This window comes from Eucyclogobius newberryi, unplaced genomic scaffold, assembly GCF_026437365.1.
Source record: "Eucyclogobius newberryi isolate DKJ021-1_F unplaced genomic scaffold, fEucNew1.0.hap1 SCAF_22, whole genome shotgun sequence".
NCBI lineage: Eukaryota > Metazoa > Chordata > Actinopteri > Gobiiformes > Gobiidae > Eucyclogobius > Eucyclogobius newberryi.
In genome coordinates, this window is record NW_027315857.1 from 10,675,946 (window position 1) to 10,692,907 (window position 16,962).

A 16,962-nucleotide genomic window follows, 5' to 3' on the forward strand; every position below is an offset into this window, starting at 1 on the left:
ATTTTTATATTGTGATGCAGTAACTTGTCCCTCCACTTTGACGATAGATTTTTTTATTTGACCTTTTTATATATTTTATTTCCTTCTTCTCACGGGTGTGTTGGTGTTTGGTTTTCATATTGTAGATACAGAGATTTGGACATTTGGTACTGGAAAAAAAAAAAAAGGGTTTAGGGTAGAAATGTCATATATGGTGTTTTATTTTGAAGTTTTCCTCCTTTGCGATTCCTGTTGGTATATCATGTTGTGGTGGGACAAGTCTGATGTGTGGTGACAAAATATATAATAAAATGTGTTATTATGCCAAACTAAATCCTTTGTAGTCTTTTATTGTGGCTATATAAAGTGTTAGCCTTTTATTCAGTCCATTGGCTTAGAAAAACATGTTAGAAGTGAATCAAATCCACCAGTTGTGTTTTTAAAATAGAAATTAAAACAATAAATGTTCCCTTAAAGTACTCCGAAAAAAATGTATGTACACAAGACAATTTTTTTAAGGGTTCCGAACTGTTTTTTATGTATATTTTGGGATTCAAAATAGAAATTATCCAGAGTAAAATTATTTAAATGAGTCAATTTCAATGGGATGAAATTACTTGCCAGATTCTATACAAGTTTTCATTGATAAGACAAGATTTTACCCAATAGTTCTACGGAAGTACGGAGGTAAATTGGGAAGAAAATTAAATACCGATAAGTTCAAAATATTTTTCATCCAGTTTGAGCTGTTTTTATGCTGTCAGTGGAGCTGCTGAAAAGAGAAATATATATATTATTTGCCAGGGACCATGTACAACAGTTACTTCCCATCTGCAGTAGCCAAATTAAACAACTCAAAGATACATCACTTGTTTATTTTATTGTGTTGGGTTTAATTGAAACATGAATCGCGTCATGTTCATTAAGGCAAACAGTCATTATAAACAGCAAACAATGAAGTGATGAAGGACATGGTCATGATTTAAGACAGGACATGGACAGGATGGTTGTGGTGACTGACGATGACAGAACACGTGTGCATTATATTAGCATAGCATAAACCAGGCTGACTAGGCCTGTCAATCAAAGTAGTGCATGTCTAAACAAAGACTAAACAGATGCTGGTTTTATACTCTGCAGAAACGATCAGACACACATTTAAAAACACTGGAATTCTGAAGAATAATGTTGATTTCAGAGATCAGTTAACTTATCCTAACTAGTTCTTTAATTCATTGAAATTGCCTCTCCATAGATCTGAACTGTAACTTGAAGGATGATCAAAATCATCCAAGAAAAGTGCCCACTTCAGTTTGATTTTGGGATTTGTTTAGAGTTGGCAGGTAAATCGAAAAATTAATATTGACATTATTGTTTGGGACACATGCAAAATCTGAATATTGAGTGTAGTGTTATAATAGTATAATATATTATATCTTCAAAATAAAGAGAATGTGATGTTTCTAATCATGTTTTAATGTGATATTTTATCACAAAATATAAATTTAAGAGCACATTTTAGCACATTTATGATGTATTGTCTGAATACAGTCATCGAGATAATCCCAAACAATTCACATATATTATATATTATTATATATATTAGTACATTATTTTTTGTCAATAACATATTTCCCTAGTTATATGATAAATTATCGGACACATTTTGTACTCTTCTGACTATATACATACAATTTTCTTATTCTTAGTCCACAAACAATCTCTTCAAAATTAAAGGAACGCTATTGAAACTAGTCAAAAATAATCTAAAGCAACAGATTAAATACATTTGGTAAACATATCCTTTTCCTGCTGAATTTAAGTCATTTAAATGTGTGTAGTCATCATTTTTGCAGTGCAGACTATGGCTTTTATGACCTGACATAAACTATACTAATAAAGTTCTTTAGTGTGCGTAGCAGCATTTGTCTAACACCAGCACTTCAGTAGCTCGAGTCTAGAGGGAATGTAGGGGCAAAGGTCGACCCGGAGGGCAAAGGTCGACCCGGAGCTGATGCAAATACAGTCTTAGTTCTGGGACATCTTGCGGATCATGTAGTTGAGGATTCCCCCGTGATGGAAATACGCCAATTCAACGTCGGTATCAAATCGCATCAGAACTTGGATTGTTTTGCCCGTATCCAGCTGCACAAATATAGAAGGAAAAAAAGATAAATTCAATAGGACCTCAGTGCTAAATCCTGTCTGCAAAGTCAATGGATCATATTAGTTTGGATTTAGATTGGGTTTGGTTCTGTACTAGTTCTGGTTTAGTTTCAAGTTTAGTCCTGATAAGAATAAAAAACATTGAAAACTTATTATTGCATATCAAATATTTACAGCCCAATTTAGACTTTAATTTTTACAACAAAAGCAGATTTCATGTGACACAAAGGTGCTTCACTAGAAGACACATTTGCCATTATTTACACACCTTAAATAACTTAATTTAATGTTTTCTATAATACAAGGTTTACGATTATTCAATCATAAACATTCAATATATAAAACAACTAATAAAACTTAAAATACAACATTGTCAATAAGAATTTCTTCTTAAAGGTGGTATGGACGATATTTTTCAGCAAATTTTTTATCATATTTCCTCGTGGCGTGGATAAATCATTTGTCCTGCCACGTATCAATCATAAAACGCACCTATCGCTCACCTGCAGCCGCGTCAGGCTCGTCCCCACGTTTCCGCGTGCCTAAGCGCATGGATCTATCATAATATAGTTCCCTCAGTGTACGGGGCAAAATGAAGACAGAGAAAGACAGTTGGAGCTGACGCAGAAGTGGACAGAAATCTACGGGAGACGAGCGATGTGATGCGCTCCGTTGCGCTAATAAACAAACGCATGTGTGTGTTGTATCAGTCCACACGGGGGAGTGGCATGCGCACTTCCACCTGAGGTCTCAAATCGCCGAAAAATCGTCCATACCGCCTTTAATGTTTTGTCTGGTGAAATAAAGTTTAAATCAAATAAAATGTATTCCATGTTAAACCTCAGAACACACTACAGAGGAAGTGAAGGCCACAGACACGAGCTAACAAAGCTAGAGCACATTAGCATCAGCCGTTTCCCGTCCAGAGTAAAACGACAACAAAGTGTTCAAAACAAGCAGAGCATTGCACTTCTGGTCTAGATGCAACCATTATATTGTAAAATGTGGATCAGGAAATACACAGAAAGAGAGTGATCGACGACACAGGAAGTAGAGTGGAGTTTACTGAAGCTAACGCAGCAGCTTCACTCATCCTCACAGCCCAAACACTACACATGTGGGACTACTCTGGCACTATTTTAATACTTCAAACTGGATTAATAGCAATGTTTTGTCGTGTGCAGGTTTAGTCCAACTCAATTATTGTTTTGAATCATAAACACATATTATAGTCGTTAAAAGGGAATAATTCAAGCTAAATAAGAGCCAAACAAGTGCCACTTCTACTAAAAGTGTATTAAAGAACAGTATGTTCACCAGCGTGAGCAGAAATCTGTGGTAAACTCAGCTTGTACCTTAATCTCGCTCTTCATTCTTGGCGTCAGCTTGTCTGGAATGACGACGGTGTATCTCTCCTTCCCGGTGAGGCCCAGGCTGTCGGCGGTGTCCCCGGGCAGGTACTCCAGAGGGATCACCCCCATGCCCACCAGGTTACTGCGATGGATGCGCTCGTAACTCTCCGCCAGCACCGCCTTGATGCCCTACAAACCCAACAACAGTGTAAAGTAGCCCGCCTCGAATCAAAACAGTCCATCTTAAATTAAAAAAAATCAAAGTCGCTCACCAGTAAAAACGGCCCCTTCGCCGCCCAGTCTCTCGAACTTCCCGATCCGTACTCCTTTCCAGCTAAAACTAGAAGAGGCACTCCGGACTTTTGATATCTTTCAGCAGCGTCAAACACGTCCATCTGTTCAAGCACGAGGCAACATGAAGTCAGCCATGAAACATTTTTAGTGATAATGACTAAAGATTCAAAGACTATACAGTGATCCCTCGCTATAACGCGGTTCACTTTTCACGGTCTCGCTGCTTCACGGATTTGCATCATGCATTGTGTTCTGCATTCTGATTGGCTAAACAGTCTCTCCGCGTCTTCTCTACCTGTGTGTCAATAACGTTATGGATTAGTATGTACACATATGTAAAACCGCTTGCCAAATTGAAGTTTGCGAGGCCGGTGAGAGCGGCGCGCGTGAGCTTCAATGTTTTATGGAGTATTTCATTGTATAATAACTGTAAAAAAATAAAGGTTTCTACTTCACGGATTTCGCCTATCGTGGGTTCTTTTTGGAACGTAACCCCCGCGATAAACGAGGGATCACTGTATAACAAAAATTTGCTAAATGTTTTAAATCCCAGGGTAGAAATGGACAGAAAAATCATTTCCTACCCTCAACATTTTATTTTAGCTTCATAAAAAGTGTAATTTGTGGTTAAATCTTTGCATTCTTCCAGTAAAACCTAGAAATGATCTCCTATTATAGAAACAAATAATGTAAAAACACAATATGTGTTTGAACCAGGCTCTGACATCTCCCACATGCTTTGCCAAAACGCCCTCGATTTGATACATTTTGTGATATTCTGAGGTTAATCCCAGTTTGTCCATTAAAATCACATGTTTATCTTCACTGTTTCCTCCATTAAACTCTTGAAGGGCAGATGTAGATGTTGGTGTATAAAGCTGACCGTTTCTCCAGTGGGCAGGTGGATGGTCTGTGGAGCTTGTTTGTTGAGGAACTTGTTAAAGAGTCGGATGTTGGCGAATGTCCCTCTGGCCATGATGGCGTCGTTCCCCCGTCTGGAGCCGTACGAGTTGAACTCACGTGCAGTCAGTCTGCAGCAGTTTAAAATGTGAGACTTGATGTTTGAAATGACAGCAATTAATGACAATGTTATCATCATTTGTTTGACTATGTTTCAACAAGAAGGAATTTGATTTCTTCTTACCCAAAACCAACTATCAAACAATGGACTTGAACTGAAACAATCAGTTAAATGACTCATTTAGAATATGTAAATATGTCAGATGTATTTGTCATTAAACCAAGAGTATTTGTGACACTGCTTCTTATTCCAAACCTTATTTATCTGCAGATGTGGAGATATTATGCATTCTTGTGGCTTTAATTGCCTTTTAAACACGCTGTTGATCACTTTGCTGTTAGTATTTCACATTTTCTAACTTGGAAAACTTTATAAACTACATGTTTGTTCCCAATGGGGTATTTCATTTGAATTTGAAGTTATTCATGGAAAGTCCCTTGAGATGGAACCAAAACTGAGGTGTTAAGAGCGCCCTCTGCTGTGTACAGTGGGTATGAACAATGAAAATAAATAACTAAATAAAAATGAAGCCTTTAGCATTGTGCCTGCTAAGCTAACAGAGCCATGACTTTGTTGTAACACAGTTTGAGAGCAGAACAAGTCCAGTGATGGTCAAGATTTGGGCCTCAAAACTCCTGCCATGACGGACACAGTAAACAGATACTTCTGGAGCATCATTTTGGCGGCAAAAAGTAACACTTAACTTGTGTCATCCTACGTACAACGAGAACACTTCGGCTAACTTCCTGCGCTCCTCCTCTGCACTAGACTCTACTCACCCCCTGCTGGTGAGGAGGCGAGCTGCAGGGCTGGACCTGGCGATGTTTCCCGCAGGAGAAATGTGGTCTGTGGTCACCGAGTCGCCAAAGTTCAACAGCACGTGGGCGTTGATGATGGACCGCGGCGGCTGCAGATCCATACTCTACACGCAAACACAAAGTGACTTCAGAGCTGGAGGAGAGGGGACAAATCTGTTAAAAAAGCAGGTATTTTGTGCTGGTTTATGGTTCATATCTCTGTAATTATTAGGATAAGGATAGGTTTTCTTTAACAGTGGTGGAAGAAGTATTCAATTTTGTTAAGTAAAAGTACAGCAAGAACATTACTCAAGTAAAAACAAAAGTCACAGAAAAAAAATCAAATTAAGTTTTTTTTTTTTTCTTTTTTTTTTTTTAGTTTGAAAATGTAGGTAAAAGTAGGTAAAAGTATTTCTCATACAATTTGAGAACTATTCAAGCATTATATATTGTGCAGATCTTTTATATTTGCTCAAAGCTGGATTTTGAACTCAAAAACGTCTCCATGAACGCTCAACACCTCAACCCATTTGGGAAGTACTTTCTACTTTTAAGTCTGGTTCAAAACTTAAAAGACTTTAAAATGTATAATCAAAGGAGAAAATTGACTGTATTCAATCATATTACTCATTTTTGTCAGTTGAAATGTCTTTAAGTCACAGAATTATAATGACACGTGTTATATGGCGTTATATAAGTCCCTTCCAACTGAAAACAAAAAACACAAAATTCCTTGAAAATGTTATTTACCAAACCCTGGAAGAATGGAGGAGACTTGATGTAGGTGGACTGGGGGTCCCAGGGGTAGAGCTTATCAGAGGGGGCCACCAGAGAGTTCCAGCGCTCATTCACTTTCTGTAGCAGCAAACGTAACAAACAGATCAGCCTTCTTACAATCTTACTACACTCTACTCAAAACACAAGTACAAGTGTGTACACACACACCTCAATCTTCTCGTAGACCTCTTTGAACATGGATGGGATGACGTACGTCCTCTCCACAGCCTGGATCTCCTCTCGGGTCGGCCAGATGTCTCGTAGATACACCTCTTTTCCTACGTTGTTAATGGCTGAAGGAGGAACCGAAACAGAACGTATTAGAAAGTTACATTATTTTAATTATCACGCCTCATCAGAGTCAGGACAATCATTATGGTCACATATTATTATTATTGTATTTAAAAGGTATATATGTACACCAAACTGAAAAATGAATGATGCAGATGAATACACCATATACACACTACTACACTATTTTACTACACAGATTACAATACTAGACGCAAGTAATATTTATCTTGAGTTCAATGGAAACTTAAAAATTCTACCAAATTCTTACAAGACACATTTTATGCATTATACTTTTCTGGCATCTCATGATTTAAAAGCTGAAATAATGCATTTACAGAAAGCGCATATTGTTTTATATCTGTGAGGTGAACATTGTGAATGAAGAAAACTACAACTCCACGGAGGTTTTTGATGAGGGACCAATGTCAGGACATAGTTAACTCTAAAAACTCCTTTTGTCGTGTGTCCTTTAATTCTTGAACATTATTTTTCAGAATGAAGCTTGTTCCCCCCGTACTCTGCGCATAAGTAATATTCCCCTCATACTTTCCCTGTGACTAAAAGCTCAGCCTTCCTACAGTATTGTACCGTTGTGAGTACTATTTAAACTTCTATCGTACTTTTTAAACTTCCTATAAGTTATCTGTTCTTTTCCTCTGTATCTACCTGCGTTGCAACAATGAAATTTCCCCATGTGTGGACAATAAAGGAATATCTTATCTTATCTAATCAGATCCTTCGTCACTCACCTATGGGCTGCGTGTCAAAGTCTATCCTGACCGTGCCGGCGATTGCGTAAGCGATGACGAGCGGCGGAGAGGCCAGATAGTTGGCTCTGGTGTTGGGGTGAACTCGCCCTTCAAAGTTCCTGTTCCCGGAGAGGATTCCAGCCGCCACGAGGTCGCCCTGACACACGGTAAACACAGTACAGCAATATATTACGCAGTTTAGATTGAAAGGTGCAGAACATGACTGTAAAAAAATATATACAGTAGTAATCTGATGTCTAACAAAAGCCAAATACACTTTATAAATAATAAAACAGAAAATCCAGCATTGTAGAAATGATGTAAATGATAAATAGTGTGTTCCTTTTTCTTTCTATTTTTTTCAATTAAAAAAGGTAAACAGAACAGAAAAAAAAAAGACAAAAATAAAATGCACTGAAGAAAATTAATATATAAACGGTCTAAAGTTGGTCACATATCCATTTATTTATGAATATAATTTGTTTTCATTTTTGGACTGCCCTGTTATTGAGGGATAAAACAATGTACCTGTGCAATGGCCTCCACCACTGGTTCTGGAAGAGGTCCACTGTTTCCTATGCAGGTCATACAACCGTAACCCACCACTTCAAATCTGGAGAGGCAAAAACATCTTGTGTGGTTATTCTGTCAACTATTACAAACATCAAGAAATCCATGTTTGCAGTGACCAGCAAAGTGAAACGGACCCGAGCTGGAAGAGATAGTCCATGACGCCGCTCTCCTTCAGGTAGTAGGTGACCACTCCACTGCCCGGGGACAGGCTGGTCTTGATGTAGGGCTTCACACTGAGGCCGTGTTCAATCGCCTTTTTGGCCAAGAGTCCTACGGAATACAAATATGTCATTCCAGTACTGGAATTTTCTACATCTAATTATCACTTTTGAGGGATCTCGGTTCGACAACTATGAATTATTTACCGTATTGGTTAATCGGTTTCGTTGAGATAGAACTAGCAAATAATTTACAAAGAAATCGACTTTTTTTCCGTTGCACGTTCCAGAATCTGTGAGTAATCCAGATAAGCATCATCAATAACTACATTTGTTGTCAATCGATAATTTTACTTTTACGACATAATGTTTATTAAAGCAGCGCCTCCTAAGATTTCCAGCCTCAGTTTGGCTTGAATGTTCCACAGAATGTCATCAAACTAAGAACATCTCCAAGGAAACAAGCGAAAGCCAAGTTAGCTCAGTGAAGAGGAAGGACGCAAGGTTTTTCCTACAATAGAAACATCTTCAATGAAAGCTTTTATTTTAGGTTCTTTGGCTGAAATCTTTCATGGTGGAGTTTTAATTGTTATAGTCCACTACGAGAATAAAGTCATTAATTAATGACTTTTTTCTCATTAAATAACGAGAAAAATCTCATAATTTAAAGACAATAAAGGCAGATGCGCGGTTCACTTTCAGCACCATGTTACGGGCTCCCCCCAGTGTTGCATCATGGGACAGTCCAGTAACAGCTCTGTTTTGTATGAACTGTGTTTAAAGCTCTGAAGCTGATTGGCTCTGAGTCAAATGCATCTGTGGAGTCTTCACAACACAAACATGCCACCACCAGGACGCAAATGGCGCTTGGTTAAAAGTGAATACAAAAGCCCACAATAGATGTCGATCTTTATAATGCGGGTCTTTTAGACATTACAAACAATAATGTACCATGTGCAGTGTCCCATGTCAAAGTGAAAGTCAAAGTGCCCACGTAGACAATCAACTTAGAGGAGCAGAGGACGTGTGAATGTGTGCACTACAGCTGCATCAGGGAGAAAGAGAAGCCTTTATCCAACAGTTTGAATGATGCGTAACAGGAAAGGTGCTGCTAAACGCAGTGTCTTGTAATCAACACAAGTAAGACATCGTTTTAAAGACCAGGAAACACTTCAACATCTATTACAGACTTTTATGTAGTTCTAAACTGTCAACTCATCCAAGCCCGTTCTTTTACGTCCTGACCGTGGTGCTGAAAGTGAACTGATCATGTCACTTTGAATTGGCGCCTAAACTACGAGTTTTTTCTCATTAATTAATGACTTTTTTTCTCATTCATTAATTACTTTTTTCTCGTTGTTTAATTACTTTTTTCTTAATTTACGACTTTTTTCTGACTTCGACTTTTTTCTCATTAATTAAAGGCGGTATGGACGATTTTTCGGCGATTTGAGAACGCAGGTGGAAGTGCGCATGCCACTCCCCCGTGTGGACTGATACAACACACACGTGCGTTTGTTTATTAGCGCAACGGAGCGCATCACATCGCTCGTCTCCCGTAGATTTCTGTCCACTTCTGCGTCAGCTCGAACTGTCTTTCTCCGTCTTCATTTTGCCCCGTACACTGAGGGAACTATATTATGATAGATCCATGCGCTTAGGCACGCGGAAACGTGGGGACGAGCCTGACGCGGCTGCAGGTGAGCGATAGGTACGTTTTATGATTGATACGTGGCAGGACAAATGATTGATCCACGCCACGAGGAAATATGATAAAAAATTTGCTGAAAAAAATTGTCCATACCACCTTTAACGTCTTTTTTCTCATTAATTAATTACTTTATTCTCGTAGTGTAGCGCATTTTTTCTTCTTCTTGATTGGCCCTTATACTCCGTCGTAATTAAGAGTGTTTTTTATTCTAAAGTTTTCTATAAGTTATCTGTTCTTTTGCGTCTGTACCTACTTGCGTTGCAACACCGAAATGTCCCCATTGTGTGGACAAATAAAGGCTAATCTTATCTTATATAAGGACGCAAGGTTTTTCCTACAGTAGAAACATCTTCAATGAAAATAATGCTTTTATTTTAAGTTCTTTCATGGTGGAGTTTTAATTGTTATAGCCCTTGATCTATGTCTTCTACTACAGATCTATATATTACCATTCAGAAATCTACAATATGTCCTAATATGTCCTGTGTGGGTACAAGTGTCATGTTTATCACTATTTGAGCAGTGTTGGTGACAGTTTAGGCCCCCACCTGCCCCGAGCATGACGGAGGGGTTGCTGGTGTTGGTGCAGCTGGTGATGGCAGCGATCACCACAGAGCCGTGACTCAGCTCGTACTTCGTCCCATTGAACTCAAACGGCATCACGCTGTTGTGACTCTTGGGGTCCACCTGGAAGCCCTTGAAGCCTTGCTGAAAAGGACAGCGCGAAAACAAAGGCCGTTCACTTTAGTGGAATTAAACAGATTTAAGCATTTTGATGTTTATGTTTGAGAAGTGGATCAACCTTTGCTCCCAGACAGCTCTCAAAGTCGCTCTTCATTTCTGAAACGGCGATTCGGTCCTGTGGTCTTTTAGGGCCGCTGCAACAGGGGACGACTTCAGTCAGATCCAACTCTACCACCTACAAAACGGAAAAGTATTTTATATATAACAGAGCAAGGAATGTCATTTCCTAAGGGATGGAAAATAAATAAATACAACGATACCGGCTTTGTTTTTATCCAACTGTTGTAGTAACTAACAGCCTTAAGAGCAGCCGTCTAACTCACTGTGAGCGTCTACATTCTGTCCGATTCTATCTCGATGGGGGTTTTGCATAAATTAATAAATACTGTTTTCACGTAGTGGATAGCAAGTTGTGGACGTGGATGTCATGTCATGTTATAAACTTTATAAATGAGGTGAATACTTGAAGGTAGGTGTCAATGCTAATGCTAATTTTGCTGCATAAATTAATGAATATTAAAATGAATGTTAAGTTCCCCCGGGACCTTAGGGTAGGGATGTTAGGGTTACCTGGGTTTGGATTAGGGTTGTATGCTACTATATTTTATGATGTAAAACCATATGTGCACAACTATTGGGGATGTGGAACCTGAACCTTCTATAATTTGAGGAGGTACATATGTTCCCCCTCTCATAAAAAAGGGGAAAATATGTACAGTTAGTGCACAGCCTGGCAGAACGTTTAGTAACAGATAATATGCTTTTTTTTGCTTTTGTCTGCTGTGAGTGTTACAAATGATTGCATTACACCACATCATTAACATTGAGTGTGTAGTAAATTGCAAAATGTGCTTAAAGTTGTCACAATTATCAAACTTAAATGTCCCACTTACTTGAGTAAAGTCGGGATCCTGGGAGACATCCGTGTAGTCTCTGAACATGGACACAGACTTCAGGTATTTCGTAATGTAATCCAATTTTTCCTCCTCGCGACCTAAGTAACGATAAAAACATGTAAACTAATATATGCAACCAAAACTACTGCATTGTGACTATAACAAATGACCAGGTATTTTCTGGTCTCAAATCTTTTCTTTCCAAATCAATTACAGTTTTAGGATGATCTACATTCTAAACACGCAACAGGCATGTTTTATTTTACAATCAAAGTAAATAAAAATAGGTTGTCATAAAACTGTAATTTCAAACTTGATTTTAATACTGAGGGGAAAACACATCAACACAAATATGTAGTAGTTTCATCAAAAGGTTTTACACTAGTTCTGCTATAACTCAGGACCATTCTAAAAGCAAACATGTTGTATTTATATGTATGTGATGATGATATGATACTTATTCAATCTAGTAACTTAAGATAGAGAGTACAAATGATGATATCAATCAGAAACACTTTTACCACACTTTGTTGGAAATCATTTTCCAGGACTTTTCCAAGACAAAAATGTTTTTTTCTATAAACCTATAATAGTTTACAAAGTTAAGAAGTGAGATCTGACCTGTCTGTTTGAGGTACTGCATGCTGACCTCGTCCACGGGGAAGAAGGCGGCAGTGGCTCCGTACTCAGGACACATGTTGGCGATGGTCGCTCTGTCTGCTATGGACAACTGAGCGACGCCGGGTCCGAAGAACTCCACAAACTTCCCCACCACTCCCACCTGACGGAGGTGCTGGACACAGATACGGGGCCAGACATTCATGCCACTGCTACAGAGAGTCGTGTTGTGTTTTGTGGGAAATACCTTAGTAACGGTGAGGACGATGTCGGTGGAGGTGATGAGTTTGTTGGGGGTCCCATAGAGCTTGTACCCCACCACCTCAGGCAGGACCATGCTGATGGGCTGGCCCAGCATCACTGCCTCTGCTTCTATGCCTCCAACGCCTGCAATGATACTTATGATGAAGCATGTTTGGAAAAAAAGACAAATTCTAATAAAATAAAATGAATGGAGAAGATCAGAGAAGGGGAAAGTAGTGGTGAAGAAGTGTCTCACCCCAGCCCAGGACCCCCAGGCCATCGATCATGGTGGTGTGGGAGTCTGTGCCCACCAGACTGTCCGGGTACACGTAGCCCTCGTAGTTGAATACCACTCGGGCCAGGTACTCGAGGTTGACCTGGTGGACTATGCCCGAGCCCGGAGGAATGATGCGCATGTTCCTGAAAGCTTTAGAGCCCCACTGAGGAACACAGGAACGCACTGTAAGATATCAGGTATAAAACGCATAAAACATCGGAATGAGGACTATACGGTATTACCTTTAAAAACTGGAATCTTTCTTTGTTGCGGTCAAACTCCAAATCTTGATTTTTCTGAAGGCTGTCAGATCTGCAGAAAAGTACACACAGTATATTCAGGATTTTGTATTAGGGCCATTAATCGACTAAATATGACTAGTAAAAAAGAATCGTATCGTTTTGATAATGGACTATACACACTCTAAAACAAATGACATTTTATAACAAAGACTTGGCATTACTAAATCTAAAGTAAATAATACACTTGATAAAACACTTTGGAAATATGCTCTATCTATAAGTCTTCAGTCACATAATTCTTCCTTAAATTGGTTGATAATTTATTTAAAAAGTCTCAGTGTGCAATTGACTACTGAAATAATCATTAGTTGCAGCCCTACTATGTAACACATGTGACATTTTAACACGTTGGTTTGATCAGGAATGCAAACATGTCAAGAGAAACGACGAAGCAGAACGTACTTCCTGTTAAAATCCACCTGAATGGAATGATCGATGACCAGGTCGGCTGGACACACTGGATTAATCTTCTCAGGATCTCCTCCGAGTTTCATGACCGCGTCACGCATGGCAGCAAAGTCCACCACAGCGGGGACGCCTCTGTGGACAAGCGGTCAACTCACACGGTCAAGGACACGGCAATAAAACACAACCGCATACAAAGAAATGGGATTCAGTGAAGAGAAAATACAGATAATATAAAATAAATACATTTGTGTTCACTTTAGGGCTGGAACAACTCATTTGATTATAATTATTAATTGATTGGCCACAACTAATCAAAGGTTAATCGTCATCTGGACTAAGAACTCTCTTGACAAGTATTGGGGAAAGGATTTATCAAAATGACAGCATCATTCCAATAATTAAAGAAAAGACAAATTAAACATTTTGTGGTTTTGGTGAAAAATAATTGGAACCACTTTACAAAAACTACAGCATTATAAAACATGAACAAAGACTTAATTTAGTTTTCTAAGAATGTTTCAGGCTTACTAGCTACTTAAGGGGTTAGATAATTAAATAAGTAGTTAAGTTTATTAAGAATCCACAAATCCCATCATTTGTTTATGTTTCATTAAGCCTAATAAAAATGTATATATGTAATTATAAAGTTTTACTAAATATTTTTCTTATGAATAGGTCCACAATTTACATATATTTTGGTTTCTTGATTATACCTCTTCACTAGTGTATTCTGATTTCTGACGACTTACATTGCATCCTACATAAAGATAATACAAAAGGATCGAAATCTAATCTTTAGTTTTAGTTGTTAACAATATTTCATGTACACATTGACTGCCATTATATCACATGCAGTATATAAAGGATAAGGAGTAAACATCTCATCTGTGTTTGGTCACGTTGCACCAAACAGACAGAGCCTATGTCTTACGTGAAGTCCTGGAGTATAACCCGAGCTGGTCTGAAGGGCACCTCCACAGTCTGTGCCTGGGTGATCTTCCAGTTGAGGATGCTCTCCACATCGGAGCTTTTGACCAGGAACTCATCACAGTTCCTCACCGCAGATTCCAGCAGCACCCGGATGGAGAAGGGCAGGCGCTCTACAACACAATTGAACATTTAATTACTACTATAAACAACATCAAAGTTTAAAGGAGACGTGTTATGCAAAATGAGCTGCGTTTCCTCATCATCTGTTGCATTTTTATTGATTGATTCATGCATGTTTGAGTAATCTTATAATTGAATCTTGACTGCTCACAAATGTCCTGTTTCCACCTTCCCCCTATCATTAAAATCTGTTAAAGTGAAATGTCTGTATGAAGAGGCGGGGCTTATCAGTTCTACAGTCCTGAAAGTCAATGGACAAGTTTATAATTCTAAGATTTTCTAGATTAACTATTGCAGTTTACAATGAACAAAATGTAAAATGATAACGTACTTATGTTATAGTTCAACACTAAATCCCTGAATAAAAGTATATAATGTCTCTTTTAAACATCACTGAACGATTTCTTTCAACTAACCATATCTGGGGTCTCCAAGTTTGGTCAGATTATAAAAGCGTTGGTCTGGTTGTGATGGTTCCAGAGGCTCCACTAAATGTTGAAATGGATTACTTGCGGTCTCCGACATCCTGCTCTTGGGACGGTATGATTCTGCAAACACACATACAACGTCATGTCGTTCGTCAGCATTCTCCCAAACAATAATGACACATGAGCAGATCGAGCGCAGCAGCCACAGACCAATCAGAGGCTCTTCCAGAGTGTGGTGTGTAAACTGGATTAGCTCCGCTGCAAGGAGGAGTGAGGGGCTAAGGGTCAGGTTAAGGCTTGGCTCATATTTTACTCACAGCTTATGCAACTCGTTCCTGGAGCAGTGTGGCGGAATTAAAAGTAGAAAGGTGTTGCAATGTCCACGTGCTTAGCTTTGGGGGAACGACAATGAAATACATGCATGAAAAGTGTAAATCTATGAGGAAAAGACATATCTGTGTAAAAGGTCACATGATGAAAACACTTCCTGCACAGCCACAAAGAAACTAGTTTATTGCTATTGCATAAGTCTGAACAATATATATATGTATAAGCTTATGGCACAGTACAATATCATGAACAATAAAGTGTTTACTTTTATGTTTTACCTTATCTTTACCTTACCTCATAACGCTTGGAATTGTATAATAATTCTGTGTTAGGCAAATTCGTTCCATATTTGTTTAGATTACACAACAAAACTTATCTTCATGTGCTGTTAAAATGCAAGATTAAAACTACACGTGTTTTATTAGGTATCATTTTCTGGATTAATTGCTATTTCTATTATTCAATCTATTTCTTCTTCAGCTGTCAGTTAGCATTAGCAACATTTAACAGCATCCTCTAAAAAACATGGGGATTTTTGGGGTTGATTTAAGAATGAAACGTATCAGCAGTTTGTTAGGCAGTAAATAATTGGGGATATTGAAAAATAAATGCAGATTTTTATATCAGAAAGACGATCAAAAGAAGCACGAAGCAGGTCAACAACACGCGGCACGATCCAGCAGCTGAAAATTAGCGTCATTTTCATTCATTGCGTACGTAAAGTGAGGCGTATGAATACATATTTTTGATCTGATGAACTTACATTTCGTGGAGAGGGTGACACCGCAGAGCAGGACGTGTTTTATCCACACTGTCAGCTGTGGTCATAGAAATCCAACAGTCCAAACAGTTCTGCAGCCGCTGCCGGAAGTAGCACGCAAGAGTACTTCCGCCTTTCATCGCAATAACAAAATTAAAATGACATATGAAGTTGTTAGGGTGAAAAGTGTACGTATTTTATTGTGTTATTAAGCTTTGAAACAAATACTTGCATGTAAACCATCAATTATTTGGAACTCGTTGGACTCGTTGAGTCAGAAGTGTGGCGCTATTCTTGTAAATTGTAATCCTGTCCGCTAGATGGTAGTATTGTTATGGCTATTACGGGCAGCAAAATCCTAGATTAGATGAATCCTTTTATATCATAATTGTTTTTGTAAGATGTAACAGAAGCACGAAGGAAAAGCCGTGTGAAACATTTTTCTGGTTAAATTTTACAATTATAACTTCGCAAACCACACCTTCTTATTTTCCCGTAAAACGAGTGAGCACGTTGGGGCGCACTCAGATGGTGCCAAGAGACAGATTTCAAAAGAAATACCTAAAATGCAAATTATTCTGATTGATTGATGATTGATCATTCACATCTATGCTGGACCATGAGTGCCACCAGGGGTGGCACTCTGTCCGCTCTGGAGAGCAGCTTCAGTGAGAGACTGATCCACCCTCGCTGTGGGAAGGAAAGGTTCCGTAGGTCTTTCCTTCCTGCTGCTGTCAGACTTTATAACAAACACTGTTAGTCCAGAACACTCGCAATACTGACCTAACCATGTGCAATTCTGTCATATGTGCAATTGCTGTTGGAATTCATGTGCAATTCATGTGCAATTACTGTGAAATTCATGTGCAATCCATGTGCTGTCGTGACACATATTCATGTGCAATTACTGTCGTGATCACATGCAATGGTATTTATGTATTATTTATTTATTTGTCTATGGGAGTTTTTTTTTTA

The 16,962-nt window shown here is 38.6% G+C and overlaps 1 protein-coding gene across 1 annotated transcript; it reads right to left on the bottom strand.

Annotated features, from left to right (window-relative positions):
• Window positions 1-1,672: 1,672 nt before the first annotated feature.
• On the bottom strand, window positions 1,673-16,098 carry aco1 (aconitase 1, soluble). The gene is made up of 21 exons (XM_072458555.1): window positions 15,991-16,098; window positions 14,886-15,017; window positions 14,291-14,459; window positions 13,354-13,491; window positions 12,892-12,961; window positions 12,629-12,812; window positions 12,377-12,516; window positions 12,133-12,304; window positions 11,509-11,609; window positions 10,674-10,790; window positions 10,420-10,579; window positions 8,137-8,272; window positions 7,958-8,042; window positions 7,430-7,586; window positions 6,555-6,679; window positions 6,360-6,464; window positions 5,592-5,734; window positions 4,675-4,822; window positions 3,770-3,892; window positions 3,501-3,686; window positions 1,673-2,124 (listed from the first exon to the last, which is right to left on the bottom strand). Exons 2-21 carry the CDS (start codon window positions 14,992-14,994, stop codon window positions 2,008-2,010), a joined length of 2,685 nt encoding a protein of 894 aa, XP_072314656.1. The 5' UTR covers window positions 14,995-15,017; window positions 15,991-16,098; the 3' UTR covers window positions 1,673-2,007.
• Between the last annotated feature and the right edge of the window lie 864 nt (window positions 16,099-16,962).